The sequence below is a fragment of the Anas platyrhynchos genome, chromosome 24 (assembly GCF_047663525.1).
Source record: "Anas platyrhynchos isolate ZD024472 breed Pekin duck chromosome 24, IASCAAS_PekinDuck_T2T, whole genome shotgun sequence".
NCBI classification, from domain to species: Eukaryota; Metazoa; Chordata; class Aves; order Anseriformes; family Anatidae; genus Anas; species Anas platyrhynchos.
This window is the reverse complement of record NC_092610.1, coordinates 2141650-2167946: the sequence shown is the minus strand read 5'-3', so window position 1 is coordinate 2167946 and position 26297 is coordinate 2141650. Positions and strand designations below refer to the sequence as shown.

At 52.7% G+C, this 26297-nt stretch overlaps 2 protein-coding genes across 2 annotated transcripts in view; both read left to right on the top strand.

Moving 5' to 3' along the window:
• Positions 1-14251, top strand: part of KIAA0319L (KIAA0319 like) — a 32281-nt gene extending 18030 nt beyond the window's left edge. Inside the window, exons 9-21 of the mRNA XM_027443700.3 lie at positions 464-596; positions 835-1063; positions 1679-1802; positions 2098-2230; positions 3094-3242; positions 3534-3685; positions 3867-4005; positions 4399-4558; positions 6711-6853; positions 7554-7676; positions 8254-8344; positions 8702-8793; positions 10818-14251. Coding sequence (XP_027299501.3) covers positions 464-596; positions 835-1063; positions 1679-1802; positions 2098-2230; positions 3094-3242; positions 3534-3685; positions 3867-4005; positions 4399-4558; positions 6711-6853; positions 7554-7676; positions 8254-8344; positions 8702-8793; positions 10818-11005 — 1856 coding nt within the window. The 3' untranslated portion in view covers positions 11006-14251. The remainder of the gene's footprint in view (positions 1-463; positions 597-834; positions 1064-1678; positions 1803-2097; positions 2231-3093; positions 3243-3533; positions 3686-3866; positions 4006-4398; positions 4559-6710; positions 6854-7553; positions 7677-8253; positions 8345-8701; positions 8794-10817) is intronic.
• A 4796-nt stretch (positions 14252-19047) lies between these two features.
• Positions 19048-21514, top strand: LOC101796567 (interferon alpha-inducible protein 27, mitochondrial-like). Its single transcript, XM_038167419.2, has 5 exons — positions 19048-19141; positions 19687-20170; positions 20311-20355; positions 20660-20821; positions 21262-21514. The coding sequence occupies exons 3-5, from the start codon at positions 20313-20315 to the stop codon at positions 21348-21350; spliced, it is 294 nt and encodes a 97-aa protein (XP_038023347.2). The 5' UTR covers positions 19048-19141; positions 19687-20170; positions 20311-20312; the 3' UTR covers positions 21351-21514.
• The last annotated feature ends 4783 nt before the right edge of the window (positions 21515-26297 follow it).

Here is a 26297-nt window from a genome sequence, read left to right as displayed (position 1 = left end):
ACTTGCCTGAATGAATCTCTTAGAAAAGGAAAGCTCTAGAGATTGCTGCTTAGAATTGAATTTAAAACAAACAAAGTCTCTTGTGTTAAGCTTCAAACATATTGGTTAGCTGTCACACCACCTCTACTGATCCTGGCCCACACTGGAGCTTTTCAGGAATTTCTTTAAATTTATTCAGGTTTTCTTGTCCATCACTGGTACTATTTTGTTAGTGGTTTTTGTTTATTTCTTCCCCCGCCACACACACAAACCTGGGATTAAGGGTGTTCAAGTGTACCTGTGAAACAAGGCAGAGGAGAATATACTGTTTGGGTATCTGAGTGTAATAGAGACCACGGGGATTGTACCAGAAATGTCTTTGCCCGCTAAGCCTATGACCAAAGCTGGGAACTGAACATCTGGATTTTGTGAAGTATTATTTTCAAACTCTTTATATGTCCATTTTCTTTCCTGATTGAAACAGAAAGCACTGATGATGATAAAATTGTCAGTTACCACTGGGAAGAACTGAAGGGTCCTTTGCGGGAGGAAAAGGTTTCTAGCGATACTGCCATACTGACACTGACCAACCTGGTTCCTGGGAATTACACGTTCAGGTAGGTTATACCTGGACCTGTTGGCCAGCTCTCATCCCTTAAGAATAAAAGAATAAAATGTACAAGATTCCTGAAGTGTTAACCTGGTTTCCAAAAAAAATAAAAGAAGACTATCCTGTCCTTAAGCATCTTAAGTGTCTATCTCTTTTGCATTTCATTAAATTCTAGCCAGTGTTTTGTGTTCTGTTCTGATAATTATAACTCTTCACTGTTTTCACAATTTGTTTTTTCTCTTCAGTCTAACAGTAGTGGACTCAGATGGTGCCAGCAACTCTACCACTGCCAACCTGACTGTGAACAAAGCAGTGGATTATCCTCCGGTGGCGAATGCAGGCCCAAACCAAGTGATCACCCTGCCTCAGAATTCCATCACCCTCTATGGGAATCAGAGCACCGATGATCACAGCATTGTCAGCTACGAGTGGCTGCTCAGCCCTAACAGCAAAGGGAAGGTGATGGAGATGCAGGTCAGTGCGGGTCTCCTGTGCTCATCCTGGATTACTCATTGGCTGTTTTTTTTTTAATAAACAACCCATTTTAAGTGGCTGTTATCAAATATTTCTTAGAATCCTACAGAATAACCCTTTGTGGCAAGTCATGGGCAAACACAGTGAAATGAACCTTTTGAGTTCAACTTTGGAGTATCAACTTTGCTGATACTAACCAGCCACTCCTCAGTCCCAAACAGTACGAAGCAGGAACTTGTTTCCATATAATCATTTTGATCATTATGAAGGTCACATTTATGGAATAAGGAAGTCCATTAATTAGGTTCACAAAATTAGTGGTTTGACCAGTGTTCCATAGGGTGTTGCTTGGGTTGCTAACTATTGAATCTCACAGGGTGTGTATAGCTGTGTGGCATTACTGTTATTTTGTTCCACAAGAGTGTCCTTGGTGCTGGGCATAAATTTGTGTGTGAGTGTCACACATGCTTAAGTAGCCCAGACCTCTGGTCCCACAGCAGGGGTTAATAATAAGCCCCTAGAATCTGCTGATAATGGTTGTTTTAAAAACATTCTTCAGATCTGTAATGATTGGTGTAAGGAATCTTCTCAGTACATTACTGTGTTTTCTCACAGGGGGTGAGGACACCAGTCTTACAGCTCTCTGCAATGCAAGAAGGTGATTACACTTACCAGCTAATAGTGACTGATTCTGCTGGGCACCAGTCCACTGCAGAGGTCACTGTGATAGTCCAGCCAGGTAAGCTGCCCTTCGCTGTTTTTGCCACTTCAATTCCAGCGTTTAGAGGTGAGCATCATTCTGTCAGCATATTCTAGATCTTGTATCTTTGTGTTTCTTTCAGAAAAGCTTCTGTAATAATGTCAATAGAACTGATCTGAACTCCTAACTGCTTTTTAACTCAAATTTTTCTGAGTATTCTGAGAAATAATGGACAAAAAGTATACTAGGGATCTTGGAGAAGCTTCTTAATGCTGGGGGAGTAAGCTCCACCTTTTTGGCGTATGTGTAAAAAGGTATTGCAATCCTTTTTCAGAGAACAATAAGCCTCCAAAGGCGGATGCTGGTCCAGATAAAGAATTAACTCTGCCTGTGGACAGCACCACTCTAGATGGCAGCAAGAGCTCAGATGACCAGAAAATAGTCTCCTTTCTTTGGGAAAAAACACGGTGTGTATCATCTTCCAGACCATTCTTCTGCAAGTATCTGGGTCTTTAATTTCAAACAAGACACACCACACGTACCCCTCTTTTGTTAAATCCTGGTCTCATCGGGCCTGACAAGCTTCACCACTGACTCGAATGAGACAAGGATTTATGTTTAACTGGAGAGAGGTGGAGTTTTTTCTCAAGCATTAGGCCTGATTCCCATTCTCAGTGTGGTTGTGACATGTAAAGGAGACCGGCTGTGCTTGAACTGCAGTGCTGTAATGTGGTCTTGATCTTATGAAGAGGCTGACTCTTGTAATCAAATAACAGCAGGGCTTTCTGACTTAATACTTTAGCAATACATTTGAAAGTGGCAGTGTTCTGCTGCTCAGACTCTAAATTCCATGGAAGTGCTTTAGGGAATTCAGGAAAGAGCCTAGGAGCAACTTGCAGTAGCTTTTCCTATTTGCTAATGCAAAAGTTTGTGTAAAGCTCCTATAAATGCAGGAACTATTTTTGCTCTGTACCTTTTCTTAAAAGAAAAAGTTGGCTTATTACACAGTTCACATGAACCAATTTTGCTGAGAATTCTGGTTTTTTTAAACACTACTTAAATGCAGATATCAGTGTTACCCTGGTTTAAAACAAACAAACAAAAAAACGCTAAATCACCAAATAGTGTAGTCCTTGTTCTGAATGCTGCACTTCTTTGATTTTCTTGCTGTAACTGAAGAAAATAATTTTGCTTTTTGTCATGGACATTTTATTTCCAGGCAGCTGTCTGCTTGCATCTCCATAAATTCTGCTTGAGCCTCATGTTTGTTGTGAGGCTATCTCCAACAATCTGTACAAAGTTTAAACTCATCCTTGTGTACTTTGTTTAGGGGCCCAGATGGTGTCAAGCTGGAGAATGCAAACAGCAGCATTGCCACTGTAACAGGCCTTCAAGTTGGGACGTATGAGTTTACTCTGACAGTTAAAGATGAGAGGAACTTGCAGAGCCAAAGCTCGGTCAACGTTATTGTCAAAGAAGGTATGTCCAGCCACACACAGAGCTGCCTAAAACCCAGGTTCTGTTTGAGTAGAGGTGAGCTTAGCAGGAATGGGTGAAGAATAATGCGCAGAGCACTGAAATAGCCTTCTGTAAGTTGGGGTCTACCCTTCTCTGGAAGAATAGTGTCTTCAGCTAAATCCCACAGCATATAATTGCCCTTCTCTCCCCCAGGGTTAGATAAGTATTTCTGGGTTGCAGTAGAGGTCTAAGGCAGCAGGTTTTTCATTGGGCATTACCAGATTTTCCAACTGCTTTATTTCTGTTGCTTAGAGATAAACAAGCCACCTGTTGCAAAGATTGCGGGAAATGTTGTCATCACCTTACCTACAAATACAGCTGAACTGGATGGATCAAAATCCTCTGATGATAAGGGAATTGTCAGCTACCTGTGGACCCGGGATGAGGGGAGCCCTGCAGCTGGGGTGAGTTTTCTTGTTTGAATGGCAATCTGCAGCATCATAGAAGTCAGTGAGAGGCAACTTCTGAGGAAATAAAAAGGTGATCAATTCACCCATTACCTTTTAGTGATATCCTTAAATATGGTGATATATCATGCTAGTTTGTGGCTTGGTTTCCTAATCTTTTTTTTGCTCTGCCTTCCAGGAAGTCTTAAATAATTCAGACCATCATCCCATCCTTCTTCTATCCAATCTGGTAGAAGGGACCTACACATTCCATCTCAGAGTTACAGATGCCAAAGGAGAGAGTGATGTAGAACGGACCACAGTGGAAGTCAAGCCGGGTGAGTCTGTTTCTGTGCTGTACCACATTTGCCTACAGTGTATTAGCAAGCCCTCTGTTTTTCTGGAGACAGTGTATAACAGAAACATATCGTAGATATGATTACACAGTTAGTGTACTGTGCTAAGAATGTACTGTAGACACAGCTCTATAATATCAAACATCAAAAGTTCTAGGGGAAATAATCATATTTTTATGTGGTTCTTGGAGGCTGGCTCTTGCCATTTAGAATTAGCTGTGATGGTCATAGAACTGTATCCCTCCCTACAGCAAGATTCTGTACTTTTGTGTTCAAAGCAGAAACCTTTTGGAAAGATGCCAGAAGCCTGACTTGTACCCAGACTGTTAATACAGATCTTTAGAACTTCTATTTATGTCATCTATTTCTCACTAGATCCTAGGAAAAATAACCTTGTGGAGATCATTCTGGATGTTAACGTCAGCCAGCTGACAGAGAGGCAGAAGGGGATGTTCATCCGACAAATAGGGGTTCTGCTGGGGGTCCTCGACTCAGACATCACCGTGCAAAAGATCCAGCCATACACTGAGCAAAGGTAGGGTTTGTCCGTGAATGTACAAGGAGGGGGAATGCTTAAGGGTTCAGTAAACAAAGGGCTGTTTTCTCTTGGGAAGCAGATTGGATAATCAGAACATGCAAAGATGTTGCTTGAAATTGATATTCCTGCTTGCTTAGGTCAGAGGAGGCATGTTGCCAAGCAGGTCTTGGCTATCTTTTCCATCTGGAGATGGTGCATTGTCCTCAGAGCTCTTCTCTGCTGTTAATGCCTTTGCCCCACAGATCTGTAAAATAAGAACTAATCTCCTTTGTTTATGAGGATTGTGAGGGCTGTCTGAAGGAGGTTCTACAACTGATTTATAACTGGACAAATAATGGGGCTTGATAAAGGAGTAGCTCAGTGAAAGGTTGATGCCACACGAGAGCAGTGCACAGAGCTGGTGCAGCAATGCCCTTAGCAGTAGCTTTGCATGCCAGCTTTGTAGTTTTATATTGGCTTTACTGCCTGCACAACTCGAATGTAAAATGAAACGTTGGAAACCACTGTAATTGTTGTTTGAACAGAAAACAAAAACTTGGTTTGGGTTGTGACGTAGCTTAAAATAAACTACAGCTGGTCTCTTCTAAACAACTGGAAATCTGCATATAGACAGGGCTGTAGGCCAGGGTCCTGTTGCCTGCCTGGACCTGCTCAACTTCAAGCAGAGTAACCAGCAAGGCATACAGAGGATGGTTCAGCCCAGCTGGATCCTGTTGATGCTGCTTTGGCATTAAAGTACCTGGTTAAATTCAGCTTTTCACCTCTGTAGAAATGATTGGTCTGGGAAATTCACAATTTTGCAGAAAACTTCAGCAACTAGTTCTGAAATGTCTTTTTAGTACATATCTATGTACTTAAAGCAGTTCATCATTACCATAGGTATATTTGAGGATGCCTGAATGTGAATTTGAGGGCATGGCAACTAAATTATCAAGGACAGGGTGATAATCTGTTGAAATAAGCGCAGTATTACACACTTAAAACTACTCCACTTTTACTAAAAATTAAGGTAAATGAAGCACTGAGGAAAAAAAAATTGTGACGTGTTTAAAATCATGCAGCAAGCCAGAAATAAGTCTGCAGTTATGCTTCAGACTTTTCTGAGTTCAATAATGTATTGATTCCTTCATGCCTGTGTTGCCTGCTGTAGCAGTAAAATCAGAATTCATTGTCCGTGCAAACCTAAAGAGCTCAGAACAGAAGAGCCAGCACTTTCTGTTTTCAGTATTACCTTTCTATCTCTGCCATGACCAGACCAGTTGCCACTGTTCTTCCACTGAAAAAGACAAGTAAGGGATTCTTGCAATTAACACTTCATCTATGTTTATTAAGTAGACAAAAGAGTGGGAAGTGTGATAAAAGAGCAGAGGTTATTTTCTGACAGATGGCTTTAACATCACATTTTTGCCTCAACTATCAAAGTAACTTGTACTTTTTAAAAAGATCTTTTTCCCCCAGCTGCTGTTGACTCACTCATAAGATCAGTGGTAATAATAAACCTAAAACATTCAGTTATCCCTTTGTGAATCTGAAGGATACCCAGAGCTCTGCAAGGCTTGCAAGCCTAGGGGAGCAGGTTCTTCTATTATAAAATTCATGCATTTAAAGATGGAGAGCGCAGCAACCTCTGTACCAGTACTGTGGTGGTTTTTTTTTTTTTCTGTCTCTAACCCTGCATTTAAAGTAAGCTTTGCAAAAGATTGTAATTCTTGTTATTTTCTCTGTTGTTGGAATTCTGTGCAGAACAGTTAAATGAGCCCATGACTTCCATGGGTCATAAGGTCTAAGGATCACAGAGTGAGGGAGGAGATTATGAAAATGGGAAGACCAGAAAGTTTGGGTAATTCCATATTTAGTGTGAACCTACAAAGATATGCTTGGAGATGTTTGAAACTAGACTTGACAAAACCATTATCAAACTAAAGAACAGTCCAGCCCTAGCTTTCAAAGTTTGTTCAGATCTAATGTCCTAAAGGGACACCTACTGTGTGACCAGGCTTACCATTGCTTTCAAGAGAGAGCCAGAAGTTTGACTTTGAGGTAAATTTGAGATTCTGAGCAAGCCCCTCTAAAGACAGAGAGGGGAGAATGGTTCTCTGCCTGATGTTTGGAGAAGTAGCAGATAATCTTTTTTTTGTCTGACTTCCAGCACGAAGATGGTGTTTTTTGTACAGAACCAGCCTCCCCACCAGATATTCAAAGGACGAGAGGTAGCCTGGACACTAAAAAATGAACTACGGAAACAGCAGTCAGACTTCCTCATCTTCCGGGCACTAGAAATTAACACAGTCAGTAAGTAAGAGTTGCTGTTGTGTGAGCTAATGTTTTTTCCCCTTGTCTTAGACATTTGCAAGAATATGGGCCTTCATCTGTGCTAAACACACCTCTGTGTGCATACACACACACTCTGGTAGCTTTTATATCTTACTAAATTGGAAGCAGTAAAGTAAATCCATTAGACTACGAATTAATCAATCAATTATTTACCAGTTGCTTACGACTAGTCACTATTTATCTTGTGTAACGTACAAATGTCACTTGTAATGTTGCTGGGAAGATGGGAATTCAGAAGATCAAAAGCAGATTGTTACTTTTGAAACTAAACTACAGTGTTAATGGAATAACACTTTGATTGGCTTTTGAAGGTCACAAAACTCTAAGTTTTTAAAGGCCAGTTCTGTTTTCATGCTGTGATTCATGATCACTTTAAAGAATCTGTTTCTTGTAGTCTGTCTCACAGACTGGCTTTGAGTTTGAAAGTCAAAACCTTTTTTAAAAACATTTACTTAACAAATATACAAATTCAGAGACTTTTACATCACAATCATGATCTTACTAGGCGAAATTTTCTTAGCATGTTGTGTGGTGTGCTACGTTGCTTGTGAAGCAGGAGTTTTCAGACTTCTCTGCAATTGGTCATATTGAACTCTGTTACCCCATTTTTGCCTCATGTGTGAGTCATTTAGTTCACCTTGCTGGTTTTGGTCCCTAGCGTGTCAGCTGAATTGCTCTGAGCACGGCCGCTGTGACTCCTTCACCAAGCGCTGTGTCTGCGACCCGTTCTGGATGGAGAACCTCATCAGGGTGCAGATGGGGGATGGCGAAAGCAACTGTGGTATGTGAAATCTCCCTGGTGTTCACCTTTAGGAGGCAAAAAGTGAAGCCTGAGGTGTGCTGAGTAACAGCTACCTGCTTTCTCCCAGTATCTCTGACATCATGCTCACATGAGGAGATGGTTCCTGTCCTGGTCACACTAACCTTATCTTTTGGGCAGGAAATATTTGATAGGAAAGTGTCTCCTCTTCAGAACCTTATGGAGAGCACTCACTAAGAGTTGAGTCCCTTCTCTGTGTATAAATCGTGCCCCTTTTCTGCTGTGACCCTGTAAGGGCTTTCCTGTCACAGGAAAGCAAATTTTGAAAAACAACGCGCATTGAAAAAAGCCTTTTAGGAAAAAAAAATAGAAAGAAAAAAAAAAGAAAAAAAAACACCTTGTGCAGTGGATCTGCACACTGGATCTTAAGCCTTTGGCTTCTGTAGGTGAGTTAGTGATCCCGCCAGTGATAGATAGTAACTTCTGCAAAGGGTCAGGCCTTTCTTTTTTTCTTTCTTGAGAGCAGCCAGCTAAAGAGCGTGCTCTCAACTGCGTGAGTTGCCAAATCGTCTTTATCTCTGCGGTGTTTTGCTTTCAGAGTGGAGTGTGCTGTATGTGATCATTGCATCGTTCCTCATTGTGGTTGCCTTTGGAATCTTATCCTGGATGGTGATCTGCTGTTGCAAGAGGTGGGACTGAGGTCATAACCTTCTCTGTGTCTGTGCTTCAGAGCCAAGTAGCTGCATTAGGAGGTGAAAGAGATTGAAACCCATAGTCCCAGCAGGTTGGCTGCTTAGCCCTGTGATGTTAGTTTTTGTCACTTGGTGTTTGAACTGAAACACTGCGTCCTAAAACTCTGGGTTCAGTTAAGAAGTGAGACTTGGATTAGCCTGTAAATGTGCAACTAAAAGCAGTGTTTTTAATGTTTTGCTTTCTGTTATTAACATAATCGGAAATAAGCAAGTACTTTGAAGATTGGTGTTTTTTTTCTTATGCCTTTTTTTTTTGAAATAAACTGCCTCTTAATTCTTCCTTTTTCTTCTTAGACGAAAAGGAAAATCCAAAAGAAAAAGCAAATATAAGATTTTGGATGCAACGGATCAAGAAAGCCTGGAGTTAAAACCAAATCCCAAAGCAGGTAAAACATGAGAGGGAAGAGCTCAGCATTTCCAGAATGCTGACTAAGAACACTCTTCCTCAGTGGAATTAAAAATCACAGAGTGAAACAAACATGATGTTAGGTACTGACAGACGAGTCTCAGAAGATCTAAGAGCTTGTTTCTGATCAGTAGACAGGGTATTTAGTCGTTATCTAACTCCTTGGTTTAAAAATTGGGGCTGAAATTGGTATAGTCTTGATGTTTCCACTTTCTGTCACAAAGGAGATAAATGTAAGCAGTTCAGAGACTGGCCTGATCCAAGAAGTCCAAAACTGAGCGTTGACTGTAGCTTCTCTTGCTCTGAAGCTTTTCATTTAGTCCTGGTACTCTGTTTTAGTCAGTTTGCTTCCTGCCAGTATGCAATTCCTTGGCAAGGCTTTTCAGCTAAGCATGAATTCAGTGTTATTAAGCATTTCACCAAGCAACATGAAAATTCTTGGTGGCCTGAAGAGACTGGTGTTCATTTCTGCCCCAATATTCTCCCACCCCAAATTACTTGTTCTTAAACGTGTCCATTTTTGTCCTTCTGGGCACAAGGCTCTGAAAGTTTCACATTTTAGCTCATCCTTTAATTTTTCGTAGAAGCAGATGCCTATCTCAGGGGAGAGACCAACGAAGTCCCCAGTGCTCTATGTGGTTACCAGCCCATCGGCCCATTCCAGAAAGGCAATCGCTTGTCTTCAGTGTTCTTAGCCAGCACTTTCGTGCTGCATTGCTGTCCTAGAGAGGGCTTGTCAGGTGCTTTGCAAAGATCACTGAGTTATTTCAGGCTGGAGTGTTTTTGCTGCGATTGTATCTGATACCTGAACTGAGCCATTGTCACCTGCTGATTGACCAGGAGAGGAGGGAGAAGTGGGAGAGTATACACAAAGCACAGCCCCACCAAATGCTTGGGCAGTGCTTCAGCTGCTGAAATAAGCCTTTAGAGTAAGAGTTTAGTCCTGTTTTTAAGAGGAGGGGTTGTAGGTAGGGGAGAGGGTTTTGTAGCCATTCTAATTAACTGCACGTGGAAAATAGTCCCTGGTCCTTGTTTGCTAGAGGAAAATAATTGCTTATCCTAGTATTATCCCGTTTAGTGGTGTTCCAGGAAGGTGAACAGTGCCTAACGACAGCAGTGGAGGGCATTGCAGTGACAGAGCTGAGCAGATAATTCCTCTGAGAACTGGGCCATCCCAACTGCATGAAGAAAAAACGGGTGGATTTCCCTCCCTTTGCACCCAACTGCTTTAATCTGACCATCTGTCACCCCGCACAGAAGAGCCCCACTGTTAAATAAAGGGCTCATTGTTCTGCAGTCGGTAGCAAATGTGCCTCCACCATTTGCTTTCTGGTAACTAAACTCATCCTGCCTCTTCCAAGGCTGGCTGCTGACTAAAGTCTTTTTGCCTGCTAGATACGTCCAGGGAGCGTTCTGATACCAGGGGAAATGTTGCATTTCTCCATTAAGGAAAAGCTAAATTTAAATATTTCCACAGCTGACAATATCAGTAAACGTCTCTCTCCTGTCCTTGTGCATTAATCTAAATTCAGCCCGTTAATTTATTTCCCTCCCTTTGCAGGAAAGAGGAGCGAGATGAGAGTAGGGAGGGTGGTAAGAATGCAGCAATCTTTTCTTGCACACCTGCGTGTTCTCTTTACCAGAGCCGTTAGCCCTCAGAGAGCTTTCTAGACAATGCCCTCAAGCAAGGTCAGGGAGACAGAGATCCCACGAGTTCTCCTCACAGCCCCTTCTGGTAATGTTATTTGTTTCCCTACCCATTTGTTGTGCTGTGCACTATCTGGAAATGTCTGTGTGACCTCTGTCACACCAGGGTATCTGAAGCAGGATCACTTCATCTTTGGGTTCAGCATTTGAGGGAATAGTGACGGACACAGGGAAGTCTGATCAAGCTGCCCCCTTGACGTGACAAGAACGTGACTCTTAGAAGGGGAATGGAGTTAAATTGTGGTGTTTGACCAGTGGTAAAGGTTGTTTTAACCTGGGAATCTCTCTCCTTCAAAGGTGGCAGACAGAAAGCCCAGGTCCTCAACACTAGCCTGATGCACTCCGAGTCTGAACTGGACAGCGATGAAGCCATCTTCACGTGGCCTGACCGTGAGAAAGGGAAGCTGCTCCGTAGCCAGAACGGCTCCTTGCGCAATGGACAAGTGACACTAAAACCCAAGAACCAGAGGGAGGAAATCCTATAGCTCCCTTTAGGTGGCCTTTTGCTGGAGCTCAGTGGGAAAGAGAAGGCCACTCCCGTCCCTATTCTGCAAGGGCCTTTGGAGGCCAGTTTGGTTAGGACAACAGCTGCTAACTTGTTTCACAGAAAATAACTCTGTTTTTGCGGGTTTCTTTTCATTCAGTTAAAACTGGTTGTACTTGAATTTGAACTCCAAGGGAAATCAAAGGGAGAAGACAACTGTGAACCGCAGATGAAGCGTCAGAAAAGACAGAGCTGGCATCTGGAGCGCGGCAGGACAGAACCACTTGGAGCAACTGTGAATGTGCAGGACCCTCCTCGCCCACCTCAGACTGCAGCAGGGAGACACCTGTGGACTTCCAGGTCACCTGCCTTGGAAGCTCTTTGAAGAAGGAAGGTCAAGGCTGTGCTCTGAGCTCCCTCCCGGCTCCAATAGCCCGCCACAAACTACTCCTGCTGTCAGACAGTTCTGTTTTCTTTTACTCCCACCTTCCCTAATGGTTTAAGCACTATTTTAATTTAGATTTGTCCTTTCACATACACTGGCTGCTTTTGGAGCATAGAGTAGGAGGAACCTAAACGCTATGGTCACAATCCATCAGCTTGCAGTAGGGGAGAGGGTTTTGTAGCCGTTCTAAATAACTGTTAGGCTTTTCTCCCTGGGAGTGTTGATGCAGTGGCTGTTCAGAGGTGGAAAAGCTGACCTGCCTGTGGTAATTAGCTAGGCTGGGAGCCCCCCTCCTGCAGCAAGCTGTCCTGTTGGATACCAGAGCAGGGGTGGGACACTCGCCTTTGGTACACTTGCTTAATGGCTGACTTAATCCCAAAGCCATGAGGTGTAGTTCAGCAGCATTTTCTGTTGGTCCCTAAGCCCTCCATGAGTCTGGACAACAACTGTATCCCAGTTATGAAATGCCATGCAGGGTTTTTTTTTCCTTAAAACTTGCACAACCCAGGCAAACGGGGTTTGGTGTCTTCAGTTCCAAGCAGCTGGCTCTTCCCTCTGGCTGGCAGCTTAGTGGCCTCGTGTCACTACAGCTGCACAGCCCTGTGTGCTCCCGGTACAGCGCGCAGTGCATTTGGTGTCCTGTACTCAGTGGAAAAGGGAATTCTCAGTACCCAGGGGCACCGCACGGTGAGTGTCAGCAGCCGGGGGCTGTATTTCTCTGCTGCTTGAACTCTGGGAAAGGCCTTGCTGGGAGCCAGGTGTCGGTGGTCCTTTCCCATACCTGCTTCTTTATCTCACTGTGCTGCTTTCATGAGTTGCACCCCTGTCCTCGGGCAGAAATCAACCTCTTACTGGCATGAAGGATGCCGCTGCTCCTCCACGGATGGGTGGGCAGTTTATTGCCTTTCTTTGTGTTTAATTTAAAAACTGGAAACTCATTTCATTGGCTTTTTTTTTTTTTTGAGCTATGAAAGCCAAAAGGCTTTAACTTCCTCAGTTGTATTTATATTGCTGCACTACTGATTTGTGTTGAGCAAGATGAAGATTAAACACTATTGAACGCGAGGGAACGTCCCCTCGCTGAATGTAGTCGTGGCTGCTGCTAAGTTTATTTTGCTGGGCAATCAGCTCTCCTCAGGCACCAGAGCTGGAGCCAGGCACTCTCCCGAGGAGTCCCAAGTGGGGCAACAGCCTCGTGCCCTCTTGCCTGCACCGGGACGGGGTTTGCCTCCTGCTTGCCTGCATCACAGCCGAGGCCACCCTCTGGTTTGTGTCTCTCTGGCATGCAGCACCAAGCATTCCCTGCCCGGGCTGCTCCTCCTGCACCCGCTCTCACAACTGCTCCTTCCCCAGGAGCCTGCCCCAGACCACACACGGGGATGTCCTGAGAGCAGGACGCTGCTCTCCTTGCTGTGCTTTGAAGGGTCACAGCCCAGTGCTTGGCTGGAGCCCTCGCTGCCGGCCCTCTCCCGGCCAAACACTCAACCCTTGGGTGACGCCACCCTCTGAGGCATTGCCCTGCGTTTGGACGTGAGACGAGCAGGCTGCAAGAAAACGAGGTTGGGAGGCTGCAGGGATTAACCAGATGTGGTCCTGGGACCGTGCCTGAAATCGCTCCACGCCGTTGGACTCGGCTGTTTCTGGGGCACGTGCGTCTCACGTCTCTTGCTCCTGTCTGTCCTGGGGAAATCCCCTCTGCAGGGAGCCAGCGCTGCTTGCAGTGGTTCGGGCGTTCCGTGCTGCAGAGATCAGAAACCCTCGCAGGAGATGCAGCGCGTGCATTCAAGCAAGCCTGGCTTCCTATTACGGAAGAGGGAAGAATTAAAGGCTGTGCAGCTGCTACTCGCCAGCACCTTTGTTTAGCCGAGGTTGGCTTTGTTCTCACACTGCACCGTTCGGAGACACCTTCGGGTTGAGGAGCTTTAGGCAGCTGCCTGCACCACCAGCAGGAGAGCCCTCGTCTGCCTCCGTGAAGGTTTTGCAGTGGGCTGTGGCAACCCCTCTGCCCCGAGCCCTTTGGTTAAGACAGGCTTCCTCCCTCCTTAACCATTTGTCACCACCAAGTGCAGGCTGGTGATGAGTGCAGGCTGGTGACGGGGCACTGCCCGAGCTCCCCTTTATAATTCTGGCTCGGTGCCACCCCTCCCCGAGCCCTCTTCCCCTTGTTAACCCCTGGTGCTTCTGAGCATCCCTCTGCAGCACCACGAGGACTTACAGAGGACGAGGGGGGACCCTCCGGAGCTGCAGGCAGCAACTTCTGGCACGGGAGACGGGGCAGGCTGCTTCGGTGCCCCATTAACACAGCCCTTCCAAGGTGTGTGCACGTAAAGCAAATGTGTTCAAAACCCTTCGCCCCCGTAGCATCACCGATCTCATCGCTCATTTGTTACCCAAGCACCGTGGTCCCGCTCTGACCTTGCACGGGGAAGGTTTCTGCATTGCTATGCATTTTGATTTCACAATTAGAGACGCTGGCTACAAGTCACCCATGTGTGGAAGTTAAAAGCTGAGACATCTGTTAGATGAACCGGCAGAGTCGCTTGATTTTATTTTCTTCTTTAACACGAATGAACTTCAAACACTTGCGAAGATGTTTGAGACAAACGTCGCGATCTAGTTTTAAAATAGTTTGCTCTTAAATCTTTTCTTCATTCCTCCGCGTAGCAGCGGGCTGCCCAACCTGTCTGAACTTTGGTTTAACGGCGTTTGATTGCAGCGTTACTTGGATCAAGACTAAAAGTACCTTTTTTTAAACAAAACGTTTCTTGCAAATAAACGGGGAAGATGTTTTGCTGCTGCTCACCTTGCTTCTTTCTCTAGTTTCAGCTGAGGGATGGGTCCTAACGCAACCGCTGCCCTCCCTGGGCAGGAGCTGGGAGTTCCCTCCTCATCCTCAGGGGCTGGGTGATGCTTTAGGGGCCGTGGGTGCAGTGCCACAGCTCTGCCTGGGGCTGTTCTCCAACATCCAGAGGGGTGTGGGTCTGTTACTGGAAAGCAAAATAGCATCAGGGCTCAAGCTGCACCTACACCAGGGGTAGGTGTTCCTCCGAGCGAAGCAGGGGAACATTTATTAATTAGTGGAGTCCTTGAAGGAGATACCAAGGCTGCTCCTTCCTACACCAGCCTCTGGCCTCCAGCACCTTCCCTGACGGGATGCAGCCGTGGTGCTTGGGGAAGAGTGGGTGCTGAGCACCACGGGGAGCTCAGGATGGGGGATCCGGGGTTGGAGCTGCTGGTGTAATCCCAAAGGGACTCACCCTGGGAGATGGCACCCACCATGGGGGGCTCCGGGGTGCTGGGACCCCTCTGGGGTGCCCCGGGGGATCTGCTTGTGCCCCTTCCCTGCTGTCTCCGTCCTCACAGGAGCCTCGGAGCAGCACCAGGTCTGTTATTGGGGCCTTGCAGGCACAACCCAGGGCTCCCCAGCCCTGCTCGTCCCTCCCCATGCGGCACCTTGCCTCGGAGGAGTTAAAAAAATAAAAAAATAAAAAATAAAAAAAAAGAAGAACCCTTTATGGAGCTCAGGGGGAGAGCACGTTTTTTTTTTTTTCTCTCTCTCCGCGCATATTCTCACCCCTCTGCCCGTGCTGTCCTTGTTATGACCATGTGAATTTGGCACCACTCCTCCGTGCCTTCCTGCCATCAGGATTCCCCGAATTGCTGCTGCTTTCCCTCCTCCAGCCGGGCTCTCCCGGGGCAAGGTCAGCGCCTGGCCCAGCCCGGGGCTCCCAGAGGTGGCAGCGGGACTTGAAGGTGGCTGAGTGCACGTCCCTGCTGCCAGGCACCGAGCCTGGGGTGCTGCTGTCCCCGCGGGTTCATTATGGGATTTTTTCATTGCATGTTCTGGGGAAAATTCGTCCGGCTCAGCACAGGACCTCCCACAGCATCCCCGCTGCAGGCACATCCCCTTGCTCCCGCTGCCGTCCTGCAGAAGCAGGGTCCCTGGGGGTACCAGGGGCTGCAGCCCCAGGCCTGGCCAGCCCCACGGGCACCATCCCTGTGTCCGTCTGTCCATCCGTCCCTCCGTCCGTCCGCACGGGGCCCTGTGCTCCGAGTGAGTCCGTCTTTCCATTGTTCAAACAATCCCTTTTCCACACTCCCTGCCAAAGCCTCCCCGCTCGCTCCCGCACGCGCCAGTATATTTAGCTGCCTCTAAGCCTCTACCTTTCCTTATATAGGAGAGGCCAAACGAATTTCGCACTCTCATTATTAATAGCCTGAGAGGAGCTCTTAGGAGGCTGCCAAAAATAGCAGGCAAACAGAGCGCACCCGGGCCGGGGAGGGCGCTGGGGCAGGCGGGGAGCCGCCGGGGAGCGCCACGGGAGGGATGCCGTGGGGCTGCCTGGCTGCCTTCGCCCTTTGGTGGCCAGGACGAGGTGTGTGTCCCCGCGTCCCCCCCTGTTCCAGGGACCGGCTGCACGCAGAGGTAGGGTGGGGGGATGCGGGGGCGCGGGGTCCCGGGGTGGGCAGCACCTCTGCACTGCGCCGGACCCTATAAACCTCCTGCGTGGGGTGTGGGTGGGTGGCACAGGGCAGCCGGGTGTCCCCGTGCCCGTGGGGTCCCCAGGGAGCTGTGTGGCTGCAGCAGTGACAGGTTTCACCCTTTGAGCCCCCCCAGCTGCTGCTGGGCCCAGGAGAGGTGTTTCGGGTGCTCCGGGACCCCCGCCGTGCACCCAGGAGATGCGGGGCAGGAGGTGGAGGTGGTCGGTGCCCGGACCGGGAGGGAGAGGTTTGGCAGCAGGGAGCACCCCCGGTGCCTCCCCGCATCCATCAGCCACGTGCTGGGGGCACCGAGCCCAGGATAGGGCACAGGAGAAGGGGGCTGCGGGGTGCCCCAGCGAGCCGAGGGGCTTCACCTGCACCCGGAGGCATCCGCAGCCCGGGCAGGGGCTGCCTTAAATCCCTCCCTTCCTCCCTCCCTCCCCGGCGAGGAACTTCTCCTGCTGAACTGGAGGATGCTGCAAGCTCCTGCGGACGAGCTGGAGGAGTCCTGTGGCAAAGTCAAGGCGAGCTGGGAAGCGGCGTGCTCCTGCCGGGGGACGCAGCACCCCATGGCCACCGGAGCCCAACCCCGGCCAGTGTCACCTCCAGGACTGTAAGTGGCCGCAGGGAGCTGGCGGGCGCGGGGGCTGCGGGAGGCAGTGGGGGTCTCCCCGCCGCCAGCGTTTAACCTTCAGCGAGCTCGGCTGGAGCTGAGCCCCGCTCGGGCTGGGGATGCCGCTGCTGCTCGCGGCCCCTGCGCTCGGATGCTCGCAGCAGCTCGGGCAGGGAGGGAGGGCAGAGGCTGAGGGAGGGCAGAGGCTGCGGGGTTGGGGGTCCCCACAGCCCCCCAGCCTTGGAGCAGGTGGAGGTGGAGGCGTGGGGATGGCAGCGAGCTCGTGGTGGGGCTGAGGGGGGTGGTGGGGCACCCCCTGGCCATGCATTGGGGTGGGATGGGATGGGAAGGAAGGGATCCCCACCTCGCAGCCCCGTGTGCGGGGTGCTGGGCACACCAGGGCACCACAAACCATGCAGCTGCAACCCCAAAGCGTGCGGTGCCCACGAGTGAAGCTGGGGACCGGGGGAGCTCCCCAAAACCTCCCTCTGGCAGCTCGCCCACCTCCCGCTCAGCTGCAGAGGCCGAGGGGGGGGCTTGCCCCGTGCTGGCTGAGCCGGGGCAGATGCTGAGCGCTGAAACTTGGCCAGGCCGCCGCCAGCGAGCGGCTGCAGAGCGCGGCCGGGCACGCGGCTGGGGCAGAGCGTGGAATAAAGTCGCTTCCTTTTATAGCCAGGCTGGGGCTGTTCGGTGCCGTGCGAGCGCCTGAGCCACCACGGCCACCCCGGCACCCCCCCGGCTCCGCTGCCAACCCCTGCGGGGCCGTTCGTCCCCGTGCCTGGGGCTGGGAGCTGCTCCCGGAGGGGTGCAGGGCCTGGGGGCTCCGGGCAGGATGGTTTTGAGCTGCCAGAGGGGCTGCGTGCGGCCCTCCAAGGTCACCGGCAGAGCCCGGGTGAGGGCTGTGGGGCTGTGCCGTGGGCTGGAGCCGGGAAGGTTCCCCCGGGGCCGGGGCACCTCAACGCCGCAGTGCTGGGAGAAATGCCCAAGGGCAGCCCAGGCGGCTGGAGCCGAGACGGGGCCGGGATGTGAGAGCCCTGCGCCTGCAGCCTGGGTGCGGGGGCTCAGTGCCGGGCAAAGCCACGGGCTGAGAGCTCCCAGTGCGCCCCAAGAGCCCTGCGGGAGCCCCAACATCCCAAAGCTGCAGGGCAGGTGGAGCCCGAGGGGTTAAGCAGGGACATCTCTGCAGTGTCCAGCCGCGGGACACCCGCTCTGTCGAATTTTTGAGGGAAAAGGGGTGCTGCTGCAGCCGGACACCCTCTGCCCCAGCATTGCCGTGAGGCTGGGGACGGGGATCCCAAAAGCCGTGTCCCTGAGGTTCCCCTAGACCAGGGGACAGCCACGGGGCAGCCCCAGGACACCAGCAGAGCATCAGGGGGGCACCACGGCCGTGCTGGCAGCTGCCCCCCACCCCGCAGCGAGGGCTGGAGGCTCCGGGGGCCACCGAGCAGCCTCATCTCTGCCTGCGGGTGTCGCGAGAGGGGACGGCGCCTGCTTGGCACCCACCGGCTCCTTGCAGAGCTGCGGCGGTCACGGCACTGAGTCACGGCCCTGCTGGACCCCCCCCAGCCCCTGCACCCCTCGTTTGCCCTCCCCAGTTGAGCCACCCCCCTCCTGGGACTGGTCCCAGCCTTTGCACTGCTCCAGCTCCCAGTTTAGGGGTAGGAAGGTCACCGGGGTCAAGGCGCGGACGGGCTGCTCTGACACTCGTCCCCTCCATCGCCCTGCTCTGGCCATGCTGTGTGGGGGCCACTGAGCCCCCCCAGGACCCCTTCAATGGTCTCCAACCCCAGGGACCTCCACCAACCCCCCCCACCAGTTATTTCCTCTCGGCCCTCCCCTGCCTGCTGTGCCGGGCTGTGGTTTGGGGGTGCAGAGCACCAGGACCCTGCATCCTTCTCCTGGCCTTGCAAGGAGCTGGCAAGGAAAGGGGGGGTACAGGGTGGTGCAGTGCCCCCCGACCTGGCCATAAATTGCAGAGGGAGGGGGCCAACAATACTGCTTTGGCACCCTGGGCTGCAGCAGGGTGGGCAGCGGGGAGGGGGCCGGGGCAGCGCAGGGTGCCGGGGTGCTGCAGGGGGGGGTGCAGGGTGCTGGGGAGGTGCAGCTGATCCATTTTGGCCCAGCACAGCAGCAGCAAGGAGGAGGGGGGGCTGCCAAGTCCCAGAGCTGATGGGGGGATCCCCTGAAGCACCCTGGGCACCCTCACCCCACGTCCCCGGCTTCCCCAGAGGGTTGGAGCTGGCCCCCAGTGGGGATGCTGGGGCTGGGGGCTTCTCCCTGCCGCCTCTCCCTCCCAACCCTACATACTTCTTCATATGCCCATATGGAGTCGGCCGGCGTTATGGAATGTTAAGAAGTATGTATTTTTGGGCTGGGACCCCCACGCCGGGATCCTGGTGTTGGTGCTGACCCCGGTGGCACCTCCGGAGAGAAAAGTGCGTCCCCGGGGCTGGTAAAAAGGAACCAGATCAACTTGCAACTGGATTTGGTCCCCTTCAACCAGCTGCGGTGGCGCACGGGCTGCGTAACTCGCTTCGTCCCCGCGGACTGGTGGCATGAGCAGCGTCCTGGAAGGCAGCCAGACCCACAGTGCTGGGGTAAGGAGTGGGGAAAGGGCTCGTGGGGGAGCGTGGGGGGGTGGTGGTGGTGAAAAAAGGTGGTTTTGGGGTCTTTTTTCAGCACCCGGGTGCCGCAAGAGCTGGGCACAGCAAGGGTTAAGCAGCGGGACTAACCCAGGGAAACTCGGGGAAAATAAACCAAAGGGACCGATTTCCTAGAAATCCACTTCCCCTACGTCACCGCTGCCTCCCCTGCCAGGCAGCGAGGCGCAGCGCAATGCTGGGCACCCTCCGAGCAGATCGGGGGAGCAGGGAGGGGAACCCCACCGTGGGTTTTTGGGGGCTGAACCCCTCTTTAGTGGGGAGGAAAATCAGGGCAGAAAGCGAGGGCTGCTGTCACCGCTGGGCTGGGAGAAAATGCAGGGTCCCCATGCGCAACCTCCCAGCACCGTAGGGGATGTCCAAGGGGAGGCAAGATCTGAGGGGGCTGCTCGCCCTCAGGGTGCCCCAGGGGTGATGCTCCCCCAGGCAATGGGGCACATGGGGGGGCTGGGCTGGGGCTGACTTCTCCTCCTCTTCCTCAGGAGCATCGGGAACCCTCATGGCTCTCAGGGTTGTGTCTCAGCTGCCAGGGCTGCCATCGGGTCCCTCCTTCACCTTCCCCTGCCCAGTTTTGTTGCTGAGCACAGCCACATAGGAAAAGGGGATCTCCCTTTGGCAGCCGGGGTCAGCTCTGCTGCCCGGGTCCCCTCCACGCTGTGTGAGCTCCCCCGGCTCCTCGCAGAGGGAGAACTGAGGACGTCCTGGCCTGCCCGAGCACCTCAGCAGCTGCCCTCACCCTGCTGCGTCACGCGTGTGGCTTTCCTACTGAAACCGAAACCATGTCAGTTCCTGAGAAAAAGCTGGAAATTAACCAAAACAAACCAGCCTCCTCCTCCTGTGCCGAGATGTGATAAGTGTGGGGTGGCCCCGGAGCGGTGCTGGGTAGGACTGGACGCTCCCTGCGCCATCTTTTATCTGTGTTATTGGTGTGCTGAGGACAGACGGGCACTACAAGCACAGCAGCAGGTACAGTAGGTCCTAGGGGTGGAGGGAAGCCTGCAGGAGGTGGTGGAAGGGGGCAGCCATTGGTCCTGCAGCATCTTCTCTGCCTGGGGGTGAGCTCTGCCCACTCTGAGTGACTTTTTCTTTTCTTTCTTCTTTCTTAGCCATGGTAATTACAGGAATGATTGTGGGGGCCACCATTGGAGTAGGTAAGTTTCTGGCCCCTGACTTGGCCACGGCGCACCCGTGTCATGGGGTGGGTGAGCAGAGCTCACAGGCGAGGGCTGCCCCATGCGTGGGCTGGGCACCCAGCGAGGCTTCAGCCGGGCTCTGGTGTGCTGGGGAACCCGTCACCAGCCACTGCTGAATCCCTGCACGCCTTTCCCCTTCTCCCTGGGGATGGCGCGTCCCCAACCCTGTGCCCCACAGCCCCCGCTCTTTGCTCTGACACCCCGTCCCCTTGGGATGGGACCTGGCATGCGGGTAGCAGATGTGTCGGTGTCCCTCCTGCAGGACTGGCACTCTTTGGTGCCCCGGCAGTTGTCTCTGTGCTGGGCTTTAAGGCAGGCGGCATCGCTGCGGGGTCCGCGGCTGCCAAGATGATGTCGGCGGCTGCCATAGCCAACAACGGAGGAGTGGCTGCCGGCAGCATCGTGGCCGTGCTGCAGTGGCTCGGTGAGTGGTGGGGTGCTGAGCTGCACTGGGACCGTGCCTGGAGGGTTGCACATGCAGGAGCAACAGGGTTGTGAGCTCGGCTTGCTGCAGAGCCTGTGCCCTTCAGTGCATCCTTGGCTTTATGCACCCAAACCCATGGGGAGGTGATAGATCCTTGGTGTGCAAGGAAGACTCAGGGCTTGCTGGGATATGGGACCCCATGCTGAAGACTTGGGCCTGAGCAGATATTTGTCTGCTCTTCTGCCGGGAGTGCTTGTGTCCCTTGGGAGCTCTGGTCATTACCAGAAGGGAGAGCTGGAAGGGCTCGGCCGTGCTGAGGGAGCAGAGCCCCTGCATGGTGGTGAACTGGCATGGGTCAGGAGAAGTCCTCGGTTCTCTCTGTCCCTTGCTCTGTCCCTCACCCACGAGCCCAAGCATCATGCCTCTTTCTGTCCTTGCAGGAGCCGCAGGACTCCCTGTTGGTGCCAAATTTTGGCTGACATCAGCCCTGGGGACACTCGGTGGAATAGTTGGTGCCACGTGGTTTTAGGGGAGCACAGCTCCAGGTGGCAAACCCAAGGAATGCCAGGAGGCAGCGGACGGCGCAAGGAAGAGCCTCGCCAGCCCAGCAGCTCCTCTGCAGCCACGCAGGGAGCTGCCAACCTTCTTGAGCATTGAGCACACGGAAAATAATAAAAATGGCTTTGCAGGTGATGTGTCATGGTGGCTCGTGTGTGTCTGTGTCAGGGGGTGTGCTGGTTTTACAGGTGGGCAGCCAAGCTCCACCATAGGCACTCCCCTTCCTCAAAGGGAAAGAGGAGAAACTATGATGGAAAGGGCTCAAAGGTTGAGATCGGGATGGGGAAATCCCTCAACACTTACCATGACAGGCAAAACAGAGAGCATAGGGAGATTAGAAAAATTTATTGACTATTACTAATAAGGTAAGGAAGTGAGGAATAAAAGAAAGAAACCAAAAACGCCATCACCCCCATCCACCCTCTTCTGCCTCCTCCCCTTGAGAGTCTCAGGGGAACAGGGGAATGGGGGTGACGTGCAGAAAATAAACTCCACAGCCAGTAAGATTGTAAAGTAGGGGTGTTTATTTAGCACTGGGCGGGGTCGTCCCACTAAAGTTTTGTGCACCCCAATGCAGCGCTTCCTTTGGTTGCACGTGGTGAAGATTTACATAGGCATGAAGCTTCTGAAGACGCCTGCTGATACATTTGACCTATCCCCGCTTTGTAGTAAAATTAGTGTCAGGGAGTCCTTTATATCGATTCCTCCTATCCATGCTTGCGCAGTGTTTTGTGGTAGTGGTTGCCAGGGTTCGTGGGGATGAAGATCAGTGAGTCTTCCTCGTCACCGCAGGCTGACCTTTCGTCTCAGTGCTTACTCATAAGCTTCTCAGCTTCTGCTCAAACTGCAGATTCGGTTTCAGTTGATTCTTGAAACGTGTTTCCTGTTTTCTATCAGGAACTGTTTTCGTGAGGAATTTCCTGCCTCAGTTCCTTAGCACAATAGGTAACAGAAGATATAGTACATGTCCCTTACCTGTCTTCTTTACTAAAATTCTTTAGGCTTCCTCTCACATGCTCCTTAGCCTATCTTAGCTACTAAAATTCTTTCAGCCTCCTCTCAGGGGCTGTGCAAAGTCTATGGCACTTTGTCTCCCCTCCTGCTCCCTCACGGTCACTCCCTGGCCCTGTGCTGTGGGGTCTGTCCCATGGGATGCCATCCTTCCTGAACTGAGCCTGCGGGGCCTGCCCACAGGCAGCAGCTCCTCCAGAACTGCTCCCACACGGCTCCGTCCCACAGGGTCCATCCCCCAGGAGCAAACGGCTCCAGCAAGGATCCCCCACGGGTGGGCAGCAGCTCCCCCCAGCCCCCCTGCTCCTGCGTGGGCTCCTCTCCATGGCTGCAGCTCCGGCCCGGGGCCTGCTCCTGTGGGGGCTCTCCATGGGCCGCAGCCTCCTCCAGGCCACATCCACCTGCTCCACCCGGGGCTCCTCCAGCCATGGGGGGACTGCAGCGTGGAGATCTGCTCCATGGGGGACCCATGGGTGCAGGGGGACAGCCTGCTCCACCAGGGGCCTCTCCCTGCACAGGCCGCAGGGGAACTGCTGCTGCCTGCCTGCAGCACCTCCTGCCCTCCTGCACTGCCCTTGGGGGCTGCAGGGCTGGCCCTCACCCCTCTCTCTCCCAGCTGCTGTTCTGCAGCAGTTTTTGTTTTTTTTTTTTCCTTTCTTAATTCTGCTCTCACAGAGGTGCAAAAAACACCACTTCTCGGCCCAGCTCTGGCCAGGGAGGGCACATGGAGGGTCTGGGCTGGGGCTGACTTCTCCTCTTCCTCAGGGGGATCAGGAACCCCCACGGCTCTGAGGGTTGTGTGTCAGCTGCTGGGGCTGTCATCGGGTCCCTGCTGTGACCCCGTGGATCCCCACCAGGACCCCGCTGGTGCCTGTGTCCACTGCCCTGGATCCCCCCGCAGACCCCTGGGTCTCTCCTGTGACCCCCCTGTATCTGAGCCTCCGGATAAAGGCGTTGGATCCTGGTGTGGTTTAACCTGAGCCCCGCACAGCCGCTTGCTGACTGCCCTCGGGGGGTGAGGCAGAGAATCAGGAAGGTTCATGCATCGCCCATGTGTTTCTTCCTACACAAACCATGGGAGTTCCAGTGAACATTAACCGAGAGGAAAACAAACTGGCCTCCTCCTCCTGGGCTGAGATTTGACGAGTGTGGGGCGGCCCCGGGGCGGTGCTGGGTGAGATGGGGCGCTCCCTGCTCCATCTTTTATCCGTGTTATCGGTGTGCAGAGGGCAGACGGGCACTGCCAGCACAGCAGCAGGTACAGTTGGTCGTACGGGTAGAGAGAAGCCTGCAGGAGGTGGTAGAAGGGGGCAGCCATCGGTCCTGCAGCATCTTCTCTGCCTGGGGGTGAGCTCTGCCCACTCTGAGTGACTTTTTCTTTTCTTTCTTCCTTCTTAGCCATGGTAATTAAAGGAATAATTGTGGGGGCCACCATTGGAGTAGGTAAGTTTCTGGCCCCCGACTTGGCCACGGCGCACCCGTGTCATGGGGTGGGTGAGCAGAGCTCACGGGCGAGGGCTGCCCCGTGCCTGGGCTGGGCACCCAGCGAGGCTTCAGCTGGGCTCTGGTGTACTGGGGAACCCGTCACCAGCCACTGCTGAAGCCCTGCACGCCTTTCCCCTTCTCCCTGGGGATGGCGCGTCCCCAACCCTGTGCCCCACAGTCCCCGCTCTTTGCTCTGACACCCCGTCCCCTTGGGATGGGACCTGGCATGCGGGTAGCAGATGTGTCGGTGTCCCTCCTGCAGGAGTGGCACTCTTCGGTGTCCCAGCAGCCGTCTCTGCGTTGGGGTTTAAGGCGGGCGGCATCGCCGCGGGGTCCATGGCTGCGAAGATGATGTCGGTGGCTGCCATAGCCAACAACGGAGGAGTGGCTGCCGGCAGCACCGTGGCCGTGCTGCAGTCGGTCGGTGAGTGGTGGGGTGCTGAGCTGCATCACACATGCAGGAGCAACAGGGTTGTGAGCTCGGCTTGCTGCAGAGCCTGTGCCCTTCAGTGCATCCTTGGCTTTATGCACCCAAACCCACGGGGAGGGGATAAACCCTTGGTGTAGTCAGGGCTTGCTGGGATATGGGACCCCGTCCTGGAGACCTGTGGGCCTGTACAGACATTTGTTTGCTCTTCTGCCAGGAGCGCTTTTGCCCGTTGGCCGATCTGGTCATTACCAGAAGGGAGAGCTGGAAGGGCTCGGCCGTGCTGAGGGAGCAGAGCCCCTGCATGGTGGTGAACTGGCATGGCTCAGGAGAAGTCCTCGGTTCTCTCTGTTCTGTGCTCAGCAGTGAACACCTACGGGCCCAGGCATCATGCCTCTTTCTATCCTTGCAGGAGCCGCAGGACTCTCTGCTGGAGCCAAAATTGGGCTGTCATCAGCCCTGGGGACACTCGGTGGAATAGTTGGAGCCACGAAACCCTAGGGGAGCACAGCTCCAGGTGGCAAACCCAAGGAATGCCAGGAGGCAGCGGACGGCGCAAGGAAGAGCCCCGCCAGCCCAGCAGCTCCTCAGCCGATCAGGGAGCTGCCGACCTTCTTGAGCACTGAGCACACGGAAAATAATAAAAATGGCTTTGCAGGTGATGTGTCGTGGTGGCTCGTGTGTGTCTGTGTCAGGGGGTGTGCTGGTTTTACACGGGTTGGCAGCTGAGCTCCGCCATGGCCACTCCCCCTCCTCAAAGGGAAAGGGGAGAGAAACTATGGCAGAAAGGGTTCAAAGGTTGAGATAATGACAGGGAAACCACTCAACACTTACCGTGACAGGCAAAACAGACTTATCCTAGGGAAATTAGAGAAATTTATTGCCTATTACTAACTATGCAGAGAAGCGAGAAACAAAACATATTAAAACATATTTCCCCCATCCAGCCTCTACCACCTCCTCCCCCTGATCGGCACAGGGGAATGGGGGCTGCGGTCAATATTTGGCATGTCTCCCCTGCTGCTCCCTCACGGCCACTCCCCGGTCCTGTGCTGTGGGGTCTGTCCCACGCGATGCCGTCCTTCCTGAACTGAGCCTGCGGGGCCTGCCCACAGGCAGCAGCTCCTCCAGAACTGCTCCCACACAGCTCTGTCCCACAGGGTCCATCCCCCAGGACCAAACGGCTCCAGCATGGGTCCCCCACAGGCAGCACATCCCCCCAGGCCCTCTGCATGGGCTCCTCTCCATGGCTGCAGCTCCGGCCCGGGGCCTGCTCCTGCGGGGGCTCTCCATGGGCCGCAGCCTCCTCCAGGCCACATCCCCCTGCTCCACCCGGGGCTCCTCCAGCCATGGGGGGGCTGCAGCGTGGAGATCTGCTCCATGGGGGACCCATGGGTGCAGGGGGACAGCCTGCTCCACCAGGGGCCTCTCCCTAGGCTGAAGGGGAACTGCTGCTGTGAGCCTGCAGCACCTCCTGCCCTCCTGCACTGCCCTTGGGGGCTGCAGGGCTGGCCCTCACCCCTCTCTCTCCCCCAGCTGCTGTTCCCCATCAATGTTTTTGGTTTTGTTTTTTTTTCTTTTCTTAAATCTGCTCTCACAGAGGTGCAAGCAACACCACTTCTTGGCCCAGCTCTGGCCAGGGAGGGCACATGGACGGTCTGGGCTGGGGCTGACTTCTCCTCTTCCTCAGGGGGATCAGGAACCCCCACGGCTCTGAGGGTTGTGTGTCAGCTGCTGGGGCTGTCATCGGGTCCCTGCTGTGACCCCGTGGATCCCCACCAGGACCCCGCTGGTGCCTGTGTCCACTGCCCTGGATCCCCCCGCAGACCCCTGGGTCTCTCCTGTGACCCCCCTGTATCTGAGCCTCCGGATAAAGGCATTGGATCCTGGTGTGGTTTAACCTGAGCCCCGCACAGCCGCTTGCTGACTGCCCTCGGGGGGTGAGGCAGAGAATCAGAAAGGTTCATGCATCACCCATGTGTTTCTTCCTACACA

Coding starts and splice junctions, on each gene's coding strand:
- LOC101796567 (XM_038167419.2), top strand. CDS start 20,313: ATGGTAATTACAGGAATGATTGTGGGGGCCACCATTGGAGTAG. Junction 20,356..20,659: donor GGGGGCCACCATTGGAGTAG/GTAAGTTTCTGG, acceptor TCCCTCCTGCAG/GACTGGCACTCTTTGGTGCC. Junction 20,822..21,261: donor GGCCGTGCTGCAGTGGCTCG/GTGAGTGGTGGG, acceptor CTGTCCTTGCAG/GAGCCGCAGGACTCCCTGTT.